The sequence below is a fragment of the Ictalurus punctatus genome, chromosome 21 (assembly GCF_001660625.3).
Source record: "Ictalurus punctatus breed USDA103 chromosome 21, Coco_2.0, whole genome shotgun sequence".
Classification (NCBI taxonomy): domain Eukaryota; kingdom Metazoa; phylum Chordata; class Actinopteri; order Siluriformes; family Ictaluridae; genus Ictalurus; species Ictalurus punctatus.
This window is the reverse complement of record NC_030436.2, coordinates 11,657,999-11,674,147: the sequence shown is the minus strand read 5'-3', so window position 1 is coordinate 11,674,147 and position 16,149 is coordinate 11,657,999. Positions and strand designations below refer to the sequence as shown.

General features: G+C 34.3%; 2 protein-coding genes across 6 annotated transcripts in view; one reads left to right on the top strand and one right to left on the bottom strand.

Moving 5' to 3' along the window:
- Positions 1–4,835, top strand: part of rbms2a (RNA binding motif, single stranded interacting protein 2a) — a 31,626-nt gene extending 26,791 nt beyond the window's left edge. For all 5 annotated transcript variants that reach the window (XM_017450709.3, XM_017450706.3, XM_017450708.3 and 2 more), the window contains 4 exons: positions 916–1,026; positions 1,286–1,366; positions 1,467–1,554; positions 2,211–4,835. In XM_017450709.3, the coding sequence (XP_017306198.1) occupies positions 916–1,026; positions 1,286–1,366; positions 1,467–1,547 (273 nt within the window). In that variant the 3' untranslated portion in view covers positions 1,548–1,554; positions 2,211–4,835. The remainder of the gene's footprint in view (positions 1–915; positions 1,027–1,285; positions 1,367–1,466; positions 1,555–2,210) is intronic.
- Positions 4,836–5,816: 981 nt separating this feature from the next.
- faim2b (Fas apoptotic inhibitory molecule 2b) lies at positions 5,817–14,290 on the bottom strand. The gene is made up of 12 exons (XM_017450710.3): positions 14,276–14,290; positions 13,076–13,139; positions 12,290–12,366; positions 11,813–11,877; positions 11,575–11,628; positions 11,425–11,475; positions 10,888–10,927; positions 10,743–10,780; positions 10,569–10,656; positions 9,253–9,348; positions 8,880–8,933; positions 5,817–7,573 (listed from the first exon to the last, which is right to left on the bottom strand). The coding sequence occupies exons 1-12, from the start codon at positions 14,288–14,290 to the stop codon at positions 7,424–7,426; spliced, it is 792 nt and encodes a 263-aa protein (XP_017306199.2). The 3' UTR covers positions 5,817–7,423.
- Between the last annotated feature and the right edge of the window lie 1,859 nt (positions 14,291–16,149).

The following is a 16,149-nucleotide window of genomic DNA, read 5'->3' as shown; positions in this document are numbered from 1 at the left end:
CTCACAGCTAGTTTCATAGCTAGTTCTGTTCTCACAGCTAGTTCTGTTCTCACAGCTAGTTCTGTTCTCACAGCTAGTTCTCACAGCTAGTTCTGTTCTCACAGCTAGTTCTCACAGCTAGTTCTCACAGCTAGCTCTGTTCTCACAGCTAGTTCTCACAGCTAGTTCTCACAGCTAGTTCTGTTCTCACAGCTAGTTCTCATAGCTAGTTCTGTTCTCACAGCTAGTGCTCACAGCTAGTTCTGTTCTCACAGCTAGTTCTCATAGCTAGTTCTGTTCTCACAGCTAGTGCTCACAGCTAGTTCTCACAACTAGTGCTCACAGCTAGTTCTGTTCTCACAGCTAGCTCTGTTCTCACAGCTAGTGCTCACAGCTAGTTCTGTTCTCACAGCTAGCTCTGTTCTCACAGCTAGTTCTCACAGCTAGTTCTGTTCTCACAGCTAATTTTGTTTCGTCACCCGTCTCTCTTTTTGCTCTAAGTTAATAAGACAAAAAAACCCCGCAGTTTTGTTGTGTTAGTGAGAAACAGTAAAGTGTAAACTCCTCTGTGTTGAAGATGTGGGAAAACTTACAGCTACAGCTTTACTGCTGACTGTTACACAGCGCTGACAATGGAGACTCCTTCCATACACATTACATAAACGTCTCCTTACTTTAATAAAACTTCCTCCTGTGAATGAGCTTTTGCTATAGAAACGATAACGTATTAGAATTAGCGCATTAATATAAATCTGTGACCTTCTGACCAATCACAATCCAGAACTGTGTGCCAGAGCTTGCTGACCACGTGACATCATTCACACAGTTCTGAATGGATTCAGACGTGGCTGTTCGGGTTTTTTCTCGTAGTTTTACGTAAAATAACGTTCTGTAGAGATAGATTTGTGTATGTTTTTTCGTTTGTTTTGTCTTTAGGGGACAGTTTTAACCCCAGCTATGGACCACACGATGTCCATCCAACCCACCTCTCTGATGAGTCCTTTAACCCAGCAGCTCAGTCACCTCTCACTGGGAAGCGCTGGAACGGTACTCATCCCTCTCTCCATCATTTATCTTTCTCTCTCTCTCACTTTCTCTCTCTCTCACGCGCTCTCCTTCTTCAGAAAATCACAGCTCTGTCCCAGATGCTATATATTCTAGTAAGAAAATGAAAATGAAGAGGAACAGGGAAAAGACGAGTGGAATAAATGAGTGTGATAATGTTTTAAGGAAAACATTTAGAAAATAAATCTCTCATTTGTGTGTGTGTGTGTGTGTGTGTGTGTGTGTGTGTGTGTGATCACAGTACATGCCTGCGAATACGACTATGCAAGGGACCTACATCCCTCAGTACACCCCTGTGCCTCCCTCCAGCATCTCTGTAGAGGTGAGACAAGTGAAGGTCTACATCAGTGTAGAATGAATTCGAATTCATTTTCAGTTCTGTGACGCTGTTCGAGTTCTAACTGGTTTTACATCATCCTCAGGAGAACAGCGGAAACCAGCAACAAGTCCCCATAGAACCTGCTACAGATCACACCAACTACACGTACCAACACAGCAAGTGAAGCTGAGGTACACCTGTCAGTCTGTCTCACTGACTGTCTGCCTATCTCACTGTCTGTCTGCCTGTCTCACTGTCTGTCTGTCTGTCTGTCTCACTGTCTGTCTGTCTGCCTGTCTCACTGACTGTCTGCCCACTCACATATCTTTTTGTCTGTCTGTCTCACTGTCTGTCTGCCTATCTCACTGACCGTCTGCCCACCCACATTTCTTTCTGTCTGTCTGTCTCACTGTCTGTCTGCATGTCTGCCTGTCTCACTGTTTGTCTGCCCACCCACATTTCTTTCTGTCTGTCTCACGGCCTATCTACATGCCTTTCTGTCTGTCTGTCTGTCTGCCCACAAACATTTCTTTCTGTCTGTCAAGATGTCTGTCTACCTGCCCATCCGTCTGTCTGCCTTCTGTCTGCTGTTTGCCTGTCTGTCTGTCTGCATGTCTGTCTATTCACAGTTCTCTCTGCCTGTCTGTCTCACTGTCTGCCTGCTTGCTCATCTGTCTGTCTGTCTAACTGCCTGTCCATCTGCCTTACTGTCTGCCTGTCCATATTTCTCTCTGCCTGTCTGTCTGTCTGTCCACATTTCTCTCTGTCTGCCTGTTTGTCTGCCTGTCTGTCTGTCCACATGTTTCTATCTCCTGTATGTAGTGTTGAGTTTTCTTTATCTCTACAGGATGTGTGATGCGATGCGGCGGTGTGATGTGGTGGCTTGTTGCCGTGGGTAACGGCGGTCTCTCTGTGAGGTGATTAACTTTCTCGCTGAGGTGCAGAACCAGAGACCCAGATAAAAACACGGATAAAAACGCGGATAAAAACACGGATAAATACACGGATGAACAAAGCAACAGGTCTTTTTATTGTAGAGTAGAAATTAAAAACGGACATCAGTCGTCTCTCACTCTTGGAGAGTCGGTCAGCCAAAGGTGGGAGATTTAAGAGAAGGAGCTTTCTTCTATTTTGATAACAAAAGAAATAAAACGTAAAAACAATAATAATAATAATAATAATAATAATAATAATAATTCCTAAAAGGTTAAAGAAAGACGCGTGTTAGCTTCATGTGTTCTTAAGAGCACATTCTTCTTTTTTACTAAATCGTTTTTGAGAAGCTGAGATAAAGAGAAAACGTTACACCACCACGTGTCTTTATTATTGTTTTTTCTTTTTTTTGTAAAATATGCAAGTTTTTATTTTCTATTTGTGTTCTTTTGTTTTTCAGCAGCAGTTTGAGATATTTTTGTACTGATACATGAACAATGCATTATATTTTATTTGTTGTTTAAAAATTTAAATTTATATTTTTTGCTACAAGTGAACCGTTTAAAGTCACTTCTTCTTTGTAAAAAAAAAAAGAAGTAAAAAGTAATAACGATTGTATAATTTTAATATTTTCATTTTATTTATTTTTTTTAGAACTGCAACAGACAATCATTATTGTGTTATTTATTCGTGACACCTTGGCGTGGCATTTCCAGAAATAGATTTTTAAAAGTTTTTTATTTTTTTATTTGGCTTTATTCCTTTATTCCTCAATATTAAAGAAAAAAAAAAGAAAAAAGAAAGAAATTTTTTTAAGTTTTACTGACTGAAGAAGTGACTTTAAGTGGTTTTATGACAATAAAAAAGCCCAAATTCCTGAGAAAAGTTTAAATGTCCGTCACATCACCTTCATAGTATTACAACAAGCCGCGTCACCTCCATGTGAAACACCGTGACGTTAAAATGCTTAGGGTAAAAAAAAAAACATTAAAAAAACAGCCTCCTCCAATGATTTTGAAATTATTTGTGTGCATTAGAGAAATCTTTTAGAATTTTTTTTTAAGTCTAAAGTTTTGTTGGTGCTGGGTTAATTCTTGAATTAATGAAATCACAGGAAAAGGAGATTAAAATGTCCTTGAAAGGATGAGATTTTTTTTTTTTTGCTGCTCTTTTGTTTTTGTCTTTTGTATTGATTTTTCTCTCATGTGCATGTTTCTTTTGTTTCTCTGTAATGTCCAGTTTTAAAATAATTCTAATAGAGAATAGAAATTACGTAGCTGTAGGGAAGGATCTTTGAGGGCAGTGTTTGTTTTTTCTGTTTATTTGTTTTTGTCACCAAAATTTCCTTTCACTTTTCCTCACACATAAAAAAAATTCCCTTAAAAATTTTAATTCGATGACGATCAACGACCTTCATCATGAGGTCTGAAAACAAAATAAGGGCTTATTTTATTTATATATATTTATATATATATATATAAACTAGGACCACAGTACGATATACAGAAATTCTTTAAAGTTTATGAATGTAAATACCAACAAGCTTCTTTAAAAATATATCGACAAATAAATAAATGAGCGCTAATTTAAAGTTCTGTAAATTTGCCAAATCTTAACGTTAACATCAGTATAATATTAATTAAAACGTAATTTTTTTTATTTATAATTGGTTGAGAATGAAGGTCCGAGCAGAACGAAGTCTGTAGTGTTATAATACTGTTGCGTGGCGCTAATCCTGAAATATTTGAGCTTTTTTTTTAAAATAATGAGGTAATTTTTTATCATACTGTACACATTTTATTTATAGCTACCAAAGATAACAAAGCCATCTGCTAATAAGTTGTTTTAGTCGTCAACTTTTTTTCTATTGAACAACGGGAAATAGATGAGTAATTACGGCCATGTCCCGAATGCTAGCGTATGATAAAATCAATTTGAGATTTTTTCTCTAAACCGAGTAACAGAAGTTTGTGGTGTGAGACTGTGTTCCTGGACTGAGTGCGCTATTGCAGCTAATTAATAGCCAGCTAATAAGCTAATTAGAGGTTAGCGTGTAAGATTAGCGCCCTGTATAAGTCAGCACGCTCGGATGCTAGCTAATTTACACTTCGTTTTATTACACACTCGTCTCAACGTTACGTTTGTAGCCGCTGCTATTTCTCTCTGTTAAAACACACTCAGTGCATTATGGGTAATAAATACGATTCTTCAGTAACTGGGAATAAAAAATTTAGGACAATGTCGATATTGAGAGATAATTAAATTTGTTTAATACGTTTCATTAAAATGAAACGTATAAAAACATTTGTCGTATAAAAACACTACAGCATTGTTACAAATCATTATTTTATTAATTATTTCATTAAAGCTAAAGGTTATTTTGGTTGTTCCTTTGACCCTAAAATCAAGACGCTTTTTGGAAAATTGAGTTCTGATCACGTTTTTAAGTTAAACCAGAACTTCACTTTAAACCAAATTCCACTTTTTTTAACTTTAACTTTTTTCCTGTCTTTTTGTTGTTGTTGTTGTTGTTGTTGTTGTTGTTGTTAAAAAACATATTTCACAGGTTAAAAACTTGCAGTTCACCTCATGAAGGAAACAAATATGGGTTTTAATCATGAAATATAGATATTTTTTTTAGTTAAAAAGAGCTTATCAACTTTCACTACAAATCCAAAATACATGTTTTGAAACTATGAAATGACGTGTTACACTACAGTGTTGTTCATATATATATATATATATATATATATATATATATATATATATATATATATATATATATATATATAAGATGTTATTTATGGTTTTCACTAAGAAATGTTGACTTTTTCATTTAAATTTGAGATAAATAAATGATAGAAAAATAAATAAGGCTTTGTTAGTAGGTCATATTTGCAGAAAATTCAGCCATTTATTTAAAATGCAGTTCTTTTCCATCTATTTAACAAAAGATAATACTTGTCGCATTCTTAAATTTTTGATCTTGAGCCATGTCCCATTCACTTTCATCATTTGGTCTAAATAATGAAAGTAATTCTCATAATTTACGCTAAACTAATAGAATATAAAATAAAATAATATTAATAAAATAAAATAAAAATGAAAAACAAAACATATACAATAAATCATTCGAGTCCGTTGTCTCCGTGACGTCGTCAAGGCCTTTTATTTTCTTTCGACCTGATTTTACTTTTGTCGATTTTTAACTTCCTGACCACGCCCGCATTTAATTACGATTTTAAAAGGCAGGAAGTTAAACAGAAACAGCTTTGAGATGTAGATTCAGAGCAAGGTTTTTTTTTTTTCAGTGTAAAGACAAAAGCTCACACTATTTTCTTTTCTCTTCTTGCCTCGTAAAGTTTATTTCATAGTTTCAAAACACTTGGCTGCTATAACAGGAGAGTCGAGCAGTTCAGGAGATAAAAAGCCACATTGACCGGGACAAACCTGCAAAATGTGCCTCGGAAACAAATAAAAAAAACAAACAGTGTGTTTACAGGCCAGACTGTCTGCTATACCACCATGCTAATAGCAAGCCTTATGTTTATAACTATAAATAGGAAAAAAAATTGTTGTTTTTTTTAAACATAGGAATCGCTCGCATATTAAAACTAGCTACAGTTAGCATAAAGATAACATTAGCATTACAATGTTTGATTTTTGATTACAAGTATGCAATTTCTGTGAAATCTCTGATGAATTCTCGTAGCGTAAATCCGTAAATCTCTTCAGCTTAGTTGTATTGGGTTGAGGAGATTTTTTTAGCCGTCCATAAATTCTCCAGGTTTGACTCGTCATTGTGTTTATCGAGCGAAAGTTTGGCTCGTCTCTTGAACTGCCTTTTTTTTTTTTGTTAAGAAAAAGAAACATATTTCTTATTTATAATATTACACATTTTGTACAGTTATCAGAAGAGTTTTGATATTTCGGTTTGCTCTGATGTTCGTGTGTCTTCCTGTACCACAGCTGACTTTTTCAATTTTGTTTTTTATTTGTTGATGGAAAAAAAAACTTCTTTCTTTTTTTTCTGTTTTACTTTTCTTTTTTAATTTTGTCTGTTGATTTTTTCTCTTTTTTAAAATAAAAATGTTTTTAATTGTTGTAATATGTTGTGTTCTTTACCTGTAAACGTGTAGTGTATAGAAACATAAAAAACAAAACAAGTGATTTTTATCATTACGTTTATTCTAATTTGTTTGAACTCACAAACATTATAACATATATATATGTTCATTTTTGTATTATATTTCAAAACTGTATTCACATTAGAATGTTTTGTTGGGAACATTATAATCCAAACACAATAAAAAAAAGAGAAGAAAATAAACATAAGCATTACGCATAAAATAGCGAAGCTGCATTAAAATAAAGTTGTTTCAGATAAAAGGCCACATAAATTCTTCATAAGTTTACAGTAAAAGCTCATTTTCTAATGTATAAAAAAAATCAGCATTTACATTACTGCTTTGTAAATGTTAGCGTCCACAGAATTCTGCACAAAAATAAATAAATCCACAAACAATAATGAGGATTTAAACAATACGGTGAAAGAATCAGCGAAGAATCATGTTATTGATAAATATAAAATAAAGAACTTTATTTCTAAATCCAGAAATAACATTAAATTGATATAATGATATAAAGTAACTCTGACTTTCATCATACGTTGAAAAGGGAACGCTTGAGTGCAGCAATGCCTTGTGAGTAAATTCACTAATTAGCAACGGCTGTTTTTGTGATTAACATGAGCGAGCTAATATCACATCATCTAAAGCTAACATGCTAGTCTTTAGTTATGCTAGTAGTTACTGAGCACACAGTGTTCATTAGCAGCACGATCGCTATGATTCGTCCTGGTGTTGCGATGAGAAACTAAATCGTGGAAGGAAAGAGTTTCTTTTACAACTACCAAAAAGTTCACCTGTTCAGAAACGTGCAACGTGACATCCAGCACGTTTTTCTCGGCCAATCAGGTTGCACGTGGAGTGAGAAAAACAAACATGGAGGACAAATGCAGTTTGGTTATCGAGGGAATCTGATTAAAAAGCGTTAAAAGCTACATTAAGGTACAAGTGGATATGGTTTAATGGAATTTGTCGTGTTTGATGAAATTTTTTATTTGATTCATTCGTTGCTGTCACCAAACAGCTGTAAAATGTGAGTGAAAATATAAACAATGTCGAGGTAGAGAGTGAGAGCAGCGAAGACGTACTCCTCAGGACTCACAGCGTACTGTCTGTTCCCCATCAACAGCTGAGTATCAAACGCCAAAAACTACACACACACACACACACAAATGATAAAGTTTCATTACATTCAGACAGACAGGTACTTATTCACAGTGGATATAAAAAGTTTACACACCCCTGTTAAAGCTGCAGGTTTTTTGGAAATTTAAAAAATCCAACCAGATAAATCATCTCAGATCTTCCTCCATCTTTAATGTAATACAGAGACCAACATTAAGTAAACTTTTTAGGAGAAAAGAAAAAAGTATGCACACCCTTGTATAATGGGTCATGTGACTGTTCTCAGAATGAAGCGATCACAGTCAATCTTGTGTTCTAAAGTAATGATCATACAGCCGTCATCACTGAAGTGGTTCTGATGAACCCTGAATAAAGACCGGCTGTTTCTGTATCAGGTGTTTCACATCTTCTCGATTTCATCTGACTGTTGAAGCCAAAGAGCTTACACAGTATCTGTCTGTGGAAAGATCTCGATCAGGAGAGGGGTGCGGAAACAGTTCCTAAACATTAGATGTACCATGGAACACCGTGAAGGCCATCATCAACAAGTGGTGAAGATGGAGCTCTGCAGTGACATCACCAAGAACAGGATGTCCCCCCAAAAAAACTGACACAAGGACATGAAGAAAACTCATCAGGGAGGCTGCTGAGGAACCTACAGCAACAGTAAAGCAGATGCAGGAACATCTGGCGAGTACTGGTCACTCCCTATATGACGTTTTCTTCAGGGGTATGGGGTAGGGGGGGAAGACGCAAACCCTTTCTCATTAAAAAAGTTCACCCCAAATCAAAAATGTGTTCTGGTCTGAGAAGACCAAGGTCTCAATCATAATGGACATAATTCTAATAAATGTGCTTAGCACAAAAATAAGACAGCTTATCACCCAGAGAACACCATACCCACGGTGAAGCATGGTGGTGGCAGCATCATGATTTGGTTCTGCTTCTGTTCAGATGGGACTGGGGCTCTACTCAGGATAGAGGGAATCATGGATAGCTCTAAATACCAATCTATTTTGGCACAAAACCTGCAGGCGTCTGTTACACAGCTGAAGATGGTGTAAACTTTTAAAATCCACAGGTATACAGATAGATATAGAGATAACAATCCACTAAATATACAGACAGACAGAAAGTTATAGGTAGACAGACAGGTAAATATACAGACAGACAGACAGACAGGTGTATTTACAGCTATACAGATAGACCATAGATATACTTATAGAAGGATAGGCAGGCACACACACACACACACACACACACATACACACACACACACACAATAAACACTGATTATGTAACACTCAACACGTAGGTTGTTTATTTCTCACCATGGTGAAAGTGACGGCGCCTAAAATCCCGTAGAGTGTGTGTAACCACGGAACCTGCAGTGAAAGGAACACACCTGTCATCTATCTGTACCTGTCTCACTGACCACACTCGCACACCTGGATCATTTAATACATATACAGTATATACCTGTCTCACCACCCACACTATCTTTCTTCTTTTTAAAAAAAATGATCCGTGTACTGAATGTGTAAAGCATGTTGTGATTGTGAGTGTAAGTTGTTTTCTGTATAAAGACTGCAGCACATGTGTGTGTGTGTGTGTGTGTGTGTGTGTGTGTGTGTGTGTGTGTGTGTGTGTATGCAAGCTCAATGGGATTTACATGTTGTGGCCTAGTTTTATTTTTAGACTTACAAATCCAAAGGGAACGACCAATCCCAGGACGAGAGTGCAGACCAGCAGCAGCAGGCAGAGGTTCAGTAGAAGGCCCTGGAACGACGTGATGTCCACCTGTAGAGAACAAGTTATGCTGAATAAAACCCTAACAAAAGGTGCTTTAAACATGGTGTCACTTGCAAGTTTGTAATAAAAAGCTATAAATATTAAGTTTAGGGTCGGGGCAGGGTTATGGATGGAGTCAGGGGGCAGGGCTTGTACTTTTTCTTTTGACTTAATTAATATAAAATGAACAAACCTACAACCCATATTATTATTATTATTCTGATTCATATTCTATTTTATTAAAGGGTGAATATCTGCCACCAGGAGGCACTGTTAACACTCAAGTAGCGCTTGTAGTAAAAACGATGTATTTCAAATCATTACTGCGGACATATTGAATCTTCTGCAACCCTGAGCCTTCACCACGCTACATATTTTTATTCCAGGTTTATCCACCTTATTACTGCTTCCCATGATTCCTTGCACAGACACTGGGCGTGACTTCCGGTTACTTGTCATCCGGTCGGCATCCGCAAAGTTAGCATTTACGCTAATAAGTGAAATGATCACACATACAGAGTTTTTGGAGGTGTTCTTTAAGTTTCTTTAAGATTCTTCAGCTATATTCGGCCTCCTTTTGCAGACGGTGAAAATGTTGGTGTATAAATGTGCTTGTATTCATAACACTCCTGTTTCTGCCATTGGTTTAGCTTAGCCTGATTGTTAGCGCAGCAGCGAATGGCACAAGTTCTCTCAGAACCCTTTAATGACATTTTTACAATCCAAACAATTATACTACAGCATGTATTCAAAACTAACGAGGAACAAAACAAACGATCGCTATTACTCTAACTTCCGGAATAGATACCGGACGTTTCGCCCATTACGGTGTCTCCAGGGTTAGCTTCAGGAATAAGGCGGGTTGGTTAAGAATTGCAACATTTAAATATTTTATTATGTCAATAACGTATGTGTCACATAAGTGACTAAAAGCTAAAGGAATGCTTCTTGCAAGGGAAGACTGAGCTGTAATAATTTCTTGACGTTTGTGTATTTTTCTTGCTGAACTCCTACACAGGTACAGTGTGTCAGGATAGTGAAAAAAACAACAAAAAAATATGACATGTCCACTCCTTATTTAAGATGTCTCCCAGTGACATTTCAAAAATGTATTCGCACACAAAATCGGTCTCTGCAGTTAGAGCAATATTTCTAGTGTTAGTTTGTAAAATAAATGACTAGAATTAAAGAGCTTTGCTAGTAAATATTCGTACGCATTACTGACTCACCTTCGTGTGAAAGCTGAAGACGGTGACGCACACACACACCACAGCCGTGATGCCGAGACACACAATCACTGACCTTGTGTTGTAGTAGCTGTAAAGACCGACAGAACGCTATTATACTCTAGTATCGTTATTATACTAATATCATTATTACCTCATGAATAAATAGACATTTACCTGGAAACAAAACCCAGCATGAAAGCCATGCAGAGTGTCTTCAGAAGAAACGAAGAAAAAAAATCAAACAAAGCAAAAAATAAACCGGAACAAACAGAAAATCATTGTAAACATGATGCTCTGATCGTTGTTTACAGATACTCACAAATACAGAGAGCAGAATGAGATTCCAGGGAAACTGCCTCCTGAAACACACATAAAATATACACTCCGTGTTGTTGAAAAATGATAAAATCTCGTGTTGATGTACAAGGTTTGATCACTTTTATTTTAAAATGTACTCAAATATGCAAATTAGGCACCAGATTATTAAATAAGTGCTCATTTGTACATTATAGAATTGGATTAAAATATATTTTTTTTTTTTTACATTTTAGAATAAAAAATGCTTTTGTTTAATATTTCGAACACACTCAATACTCAGTGGTTAAAATTTTATGATATATTTATATAGGATATAAAATATGATTATGCTAGATTTAATATGGAATAATTTTTTAAAACCTCTTTAACTTTTGTCTGAAAAAAGAGTTCAATTATATTAGTTCTTTTTGCAAATTTAAATTGTGCATGTTATATTGTATTTTAAATCAAAATAGGGATCTCTGTAAAAACATTATTATTATTGTTGTTGTTGTTGTTGTTGTTGTTGTTTCTGTTGTTGTTGTATAATAAGATTTACCTTAAATCTCCACAGCAAGCCAACATCAAATAGGTGACAAGAAACAGGAGGCTGCAAAAAAATATATAAACATATAAATATGTACAAAATGTCATTTTTAACATTATTATGAATTGTTGTATAGTAATTCAGCTTAACGTCGTTTATTACCTGGTTGTGGAGTAAAGCCCAGGATGAGTCTGAATATAAAACCTCACCGGTTCACTACATTAAACAACAAAGTTCATTTCATTTAAAAGCAATGAGCAGTTCGACTTTCACACATGATTTATGTTCATGATTTAAATCACTGATGTTATGATAAACAATGTCAGTGTTGATGATAAGACAAAAGAATGAATAAAAATAAAACAAATTAAAAGCATAATTAAATACAGCGGTTACTTACTAAAAGGTGAATAGAGACACAATAGACAGAGTGACAAACAGCTGCAGCATCAGAATCGAATAAACCTGAAAAGTAAATAAATGTTGAACTCAATTGTTCACAATGTCTCGTGTTAAAAATATAATTTTATTGAAATAACTGTTATGTCCATTATTGTGAAAGTGATCCACAGAGCTGAAATTTACTTAGAATGAATCAGTTCTCATTAAAGCAGAAAATAAACATGCACATTTTTTAAAAATTAAAATATATTTAATAAATTTAATTTAATTGAAATTTAATCAAATATATCAAAGTAAGAATGCTATATTTCTAAGGAATCTATGAAGATGGTTATATTATTTAGTGGATGTATTTCTATAAAATTATTTCAAAATAAACAGAAAGAAAGAACAAATGTGAAAAATCAAACATTTTTTATTATCGTATTATTTATTTTATTTCCCCCAGTCAAAATATCTTTATAATAATCGGTACCTTTCGCACGAAAACACGTCTGATGTTTTTATCGTCCCACAGAAATGCGCCATCATTGTAACAGTAACCAGGACATCCTGCAGATAAGAGCAAGCATATTTAATTATTATGTTTACAATTTATTTTAATTTATTTCAGCTCTATAGCCCTTGCAATTCCTTTTGAATTTTATAACTCCATACTTTCCTCGTTATAAAAAGAAAAAAAAAAGAACAGTTCATTTCATTTGATGGATTTATTAAAAAGCAGAAAAAAAAAATCTCTTTTAAATAAGGCATTCTTGAAAAATTTGCATAAAAGTTGTGGGCAAAGGAAAAATAAACTCATTACAAATCATTAATAGAAAAACAAAAAGGAAAAAAAATAGAACTAATACGATTTTTTCCCATTTACTTAGCAGATGCTATTTTAATATCGGCTCTCATCAATAATGATTTTAATTATTAACAGAATATTCAGATTGATGCATAGAGTTGAATGCATATAATGTTATAGTTATATGATGAACCGGAACACTCTGTTATAGAAATTTTGTGGAATTATTAATAACAAGTTTTTAAATTTCCCATTCATTCATTTATTTCACTTTTTTTTTTAAAGTATAAACATTGATCAGGTTCAGAAAAAATCATTTTCAGTGGTTTTTTAATAGTTATTCATCCAATAATAACAAAAACTATAATAGAAATAATTAGCATTAGAACCTATGACCCTGTGTAGGATAAGTGGTACAGAAAATGGATGTATGGATGGATTAGAATGAGAATTGTAGTAGAAGTTTGTTACCCGCGTTGGCCTCTTCGTAGCTTGGAGGCAAATTTCCAGCTACAGTCGTTACTGCGGGTGATACCTTTAAAATAAATAAATAAATAAATAAATATCTTATAACTTCTAATAATGTACAAGTGTACAGTTCTAATAATTTATTAAATGTAAAGTTCAAATAACTTGTAGTTATGTAAACGTTTTTACAATGTATAACTAAAAGTATAATAATTTATTTAATGTAAAGTTCTAACACTATGTAAGTGTAAATGTCCACCATGTGTAAACATACAATTTTGCTACTTTATTAAGTGTAAAGTTCTAACAATGTACAATTGTAAAGTTCTAACAATGTACAAGTGTAACATTCTGAGAATTTATACAACTGTAAAGAAAAAAAAACTGTATTTAAACTGTAAAGTTTGTATAATTTATTAACTGTAAAGTTCTTGTAAAGTTCTAATCATTTATTAAGCATACATTTCTAACAATGTATAAATGTAAGGTTCTAATAATTTATAACACTTATTTAAATGCACAAACACTTTAACTGTAAACGATTTAAAATCTGATGCTGTACTTTTATCAAAATAAGGGTCTTGATAAAATAAAATAACTTCCGGAACAATCATCACCTAATAAATTAATTTCATTTAAATTAGGTCATGTTCTGCCCCATAATATTTCCTTTTATTCATAATATTTCCTTTTATTCAGCTCTTAGACTATTAATCTCAGTACAGTCTCTGCATCATATCCTACTGAATATAAACAAAACGATAAATATAATATTTTCCACATTGTTCAGTCTGTTCACACTGCAGTCTGGTTATTACTCAGATCTTATTATAATAATTCTGATATACCCTCACATATTTATCAAATATATTTAGAAAAAACAGGATTATGCTTTTAAAACAGTAGAAACCGACCAGGTTTAATTTCTGCACATCTCTGTACGGTATTTTGTTCTACGAGGTCGAAACTACTTCATTTTTCTCAGTGTTAACCTGATAAAACTTTGCACATTTTGGTACATAAAGAAACAAACAAAACAATAAGTATGAGTAGTAAAATCAACATTTCGTTAAATTATACATTTTTGTTCCTTTCTCAACATGTATAGCTTTCTATTATAGCAAAGCTGAGATTTTTCACATTCTATAATATTTTGATCAGAAAATCTGTATTTGAAGATATGTTAGCAAAAATGAGTTTTACCTTTTTCTGTGTCATGTTTCCTTTGTTGATTTTTCCTTTTACAAAAAAAAAAATCATCTATTTTGCTATGAGTTTTATTTATCCATAATCCAGCGTGTGGTCTCAGACCATTCAGTCTGTACTGCCAGATTAACTCAGACTTTTATACAATCCTACTACAGTAATCCCTCATGGACAGTCCCCCCCTATTTGGAGGGTCAGTAGTACATTCCAACTGCTTTAACAACTGACAAGAACGTACCACTTTAACAAAAAATAGTGGGGAGTTTTGAATTAATCTTCTGACTATATTACTTGAGAACCACTAAAGTACATGAGGAGGATGAACTAAAAACAGAACAGAGATGATGAGATCATCTGCAGAAAGATCCAGAAAAGTCCTTATTATTTGTTCGTGAATTTGACTCTCCACATGAACGGATTGTGCCAAGAGTGTGTCAAGTGCCAAGATAACTAAACTTTAAATTCCTCACAGGTTCTAGGTATTAAGAAAAAAAAAAAGAGCAATAATTTTGAGGACCACACACATCTACACAGTTAATACATACACCCCTAAAAAAAGGTTCCACAGGTGTTCTTTTTAATGGTACTTTGGATAATTAAGAGATTTTAACATCCTTAAAGGATTCTACCCATGGAGGAAAAAAAAAAGAGTTTAGCTAAATGGTAAATGCTAGACAAGTTTTACCTGATTGGGGACAACTGTTTTTTGGAAGAACCCTTAATTATTCAATGAATCCTTTTGCAACTGGCTCAGTGTGTGATACAAACTCCAGATTATTGCTCGTTATTTTCTTCTAAATATCTAGAACCTGTCAGAAGTTTAACATGTAACTGTCTCGGTATTTGATGGGTTCTTTAAAGGTTCATTGCATTGTTAAGGGTTCTTATCCTTCTAAAAGGGTCTACTCTAAACCGGTTCTACTATAGGGAAACCCTCTGTTGTAGGGTTCTACATGTTTTATCTGAAGTTTGATTACCAACATGTTTTTGTCCCTTTGCGTGTTCTCTATGCTTTACTTTTCCCTCTACTTTTTTGCTTGCTTGTTTGTTTGTGTTTTTCAGTTGCCATGGCAGCTAATTATCTTCACGCTTCTCATTTAAAGAATTAAAACCTCTATTCTCTGTATTTGTAAAGCACTAACTTATAATTAAACTTAAATTAAAGTTGCTAACTTAAAATAGTTCCCCTTCATTTTCAAGCTGTTTAGTTTCTCAGAGTTCCTTGTGTTTACTTTTGTCTGGTTTTGATTCAACCTGTCTGTCTGTCTGTCTTTTGATGTCTGCCATAATAATCAAATTAACACTAATATGAACACACTTCAATTAAACACACTGCAAACAGATATTTCAGAAATTTACACTAAACTGTGGTGTGATTCGGCCTGTAGAGAGCAGTCTTCAACTAAGTGTAATAGAACTGGAGCTACTTTCCTGTAGATCAGTGGTTGCCAAAATCTTTGGAGCGTGCACCCCTTTCTAGTGTTTGACAACTGTCAAACAACCCCACCACCCTATCTCAGTTAAACATTACATTCTTAACTTACACAATATATAAAATTGTATTATCAGAAAATGTCAAAGTACTTTTCTGTTATAAATAAAAATGATTGTTGCGTCCTACCTTCTTTTAGTGAGATGGATGGACCTGCATGTCTGCACACAGATCATCAAAATTTGGGGTAATGGATCACAGTTTTACCCTCACATCATTTTCGGCATCCAGCCTTTGCCGATGTTTGGATTTCAACAATGCCTGTGCAGAAAAGCCTGCCTCACATAAGTATGTAGTTGCAAAGGGCAAACATTTTCTCACACAACCCCGGCGGTCAATCTTAAAGAACTCTCCCACAGGAAGTAATGAATATCAGAAT

What these genes read in the sequence shown, in the direction of transcription:
- faim2b (XM_017450710.3), bottom strand. An exon ending in TCTTCAGCTTTCACACGAAG is followed by an intron (nt 9,349 to 10,568) that starts GTGAGTCAGTAA and finishes TGTTCTCTACAG; the next exon opens with GTGGACATCACGTCGTTCCA. An exon ending in GCGCCGTCACTTTCACCATG is followed by an intron (nt 7,574 to 8,879) that starts GTGAGAAATAAA and finishes GTGTGTGTGTAG; the next exon opens with TTTTTGGCGTTTGATACTCA.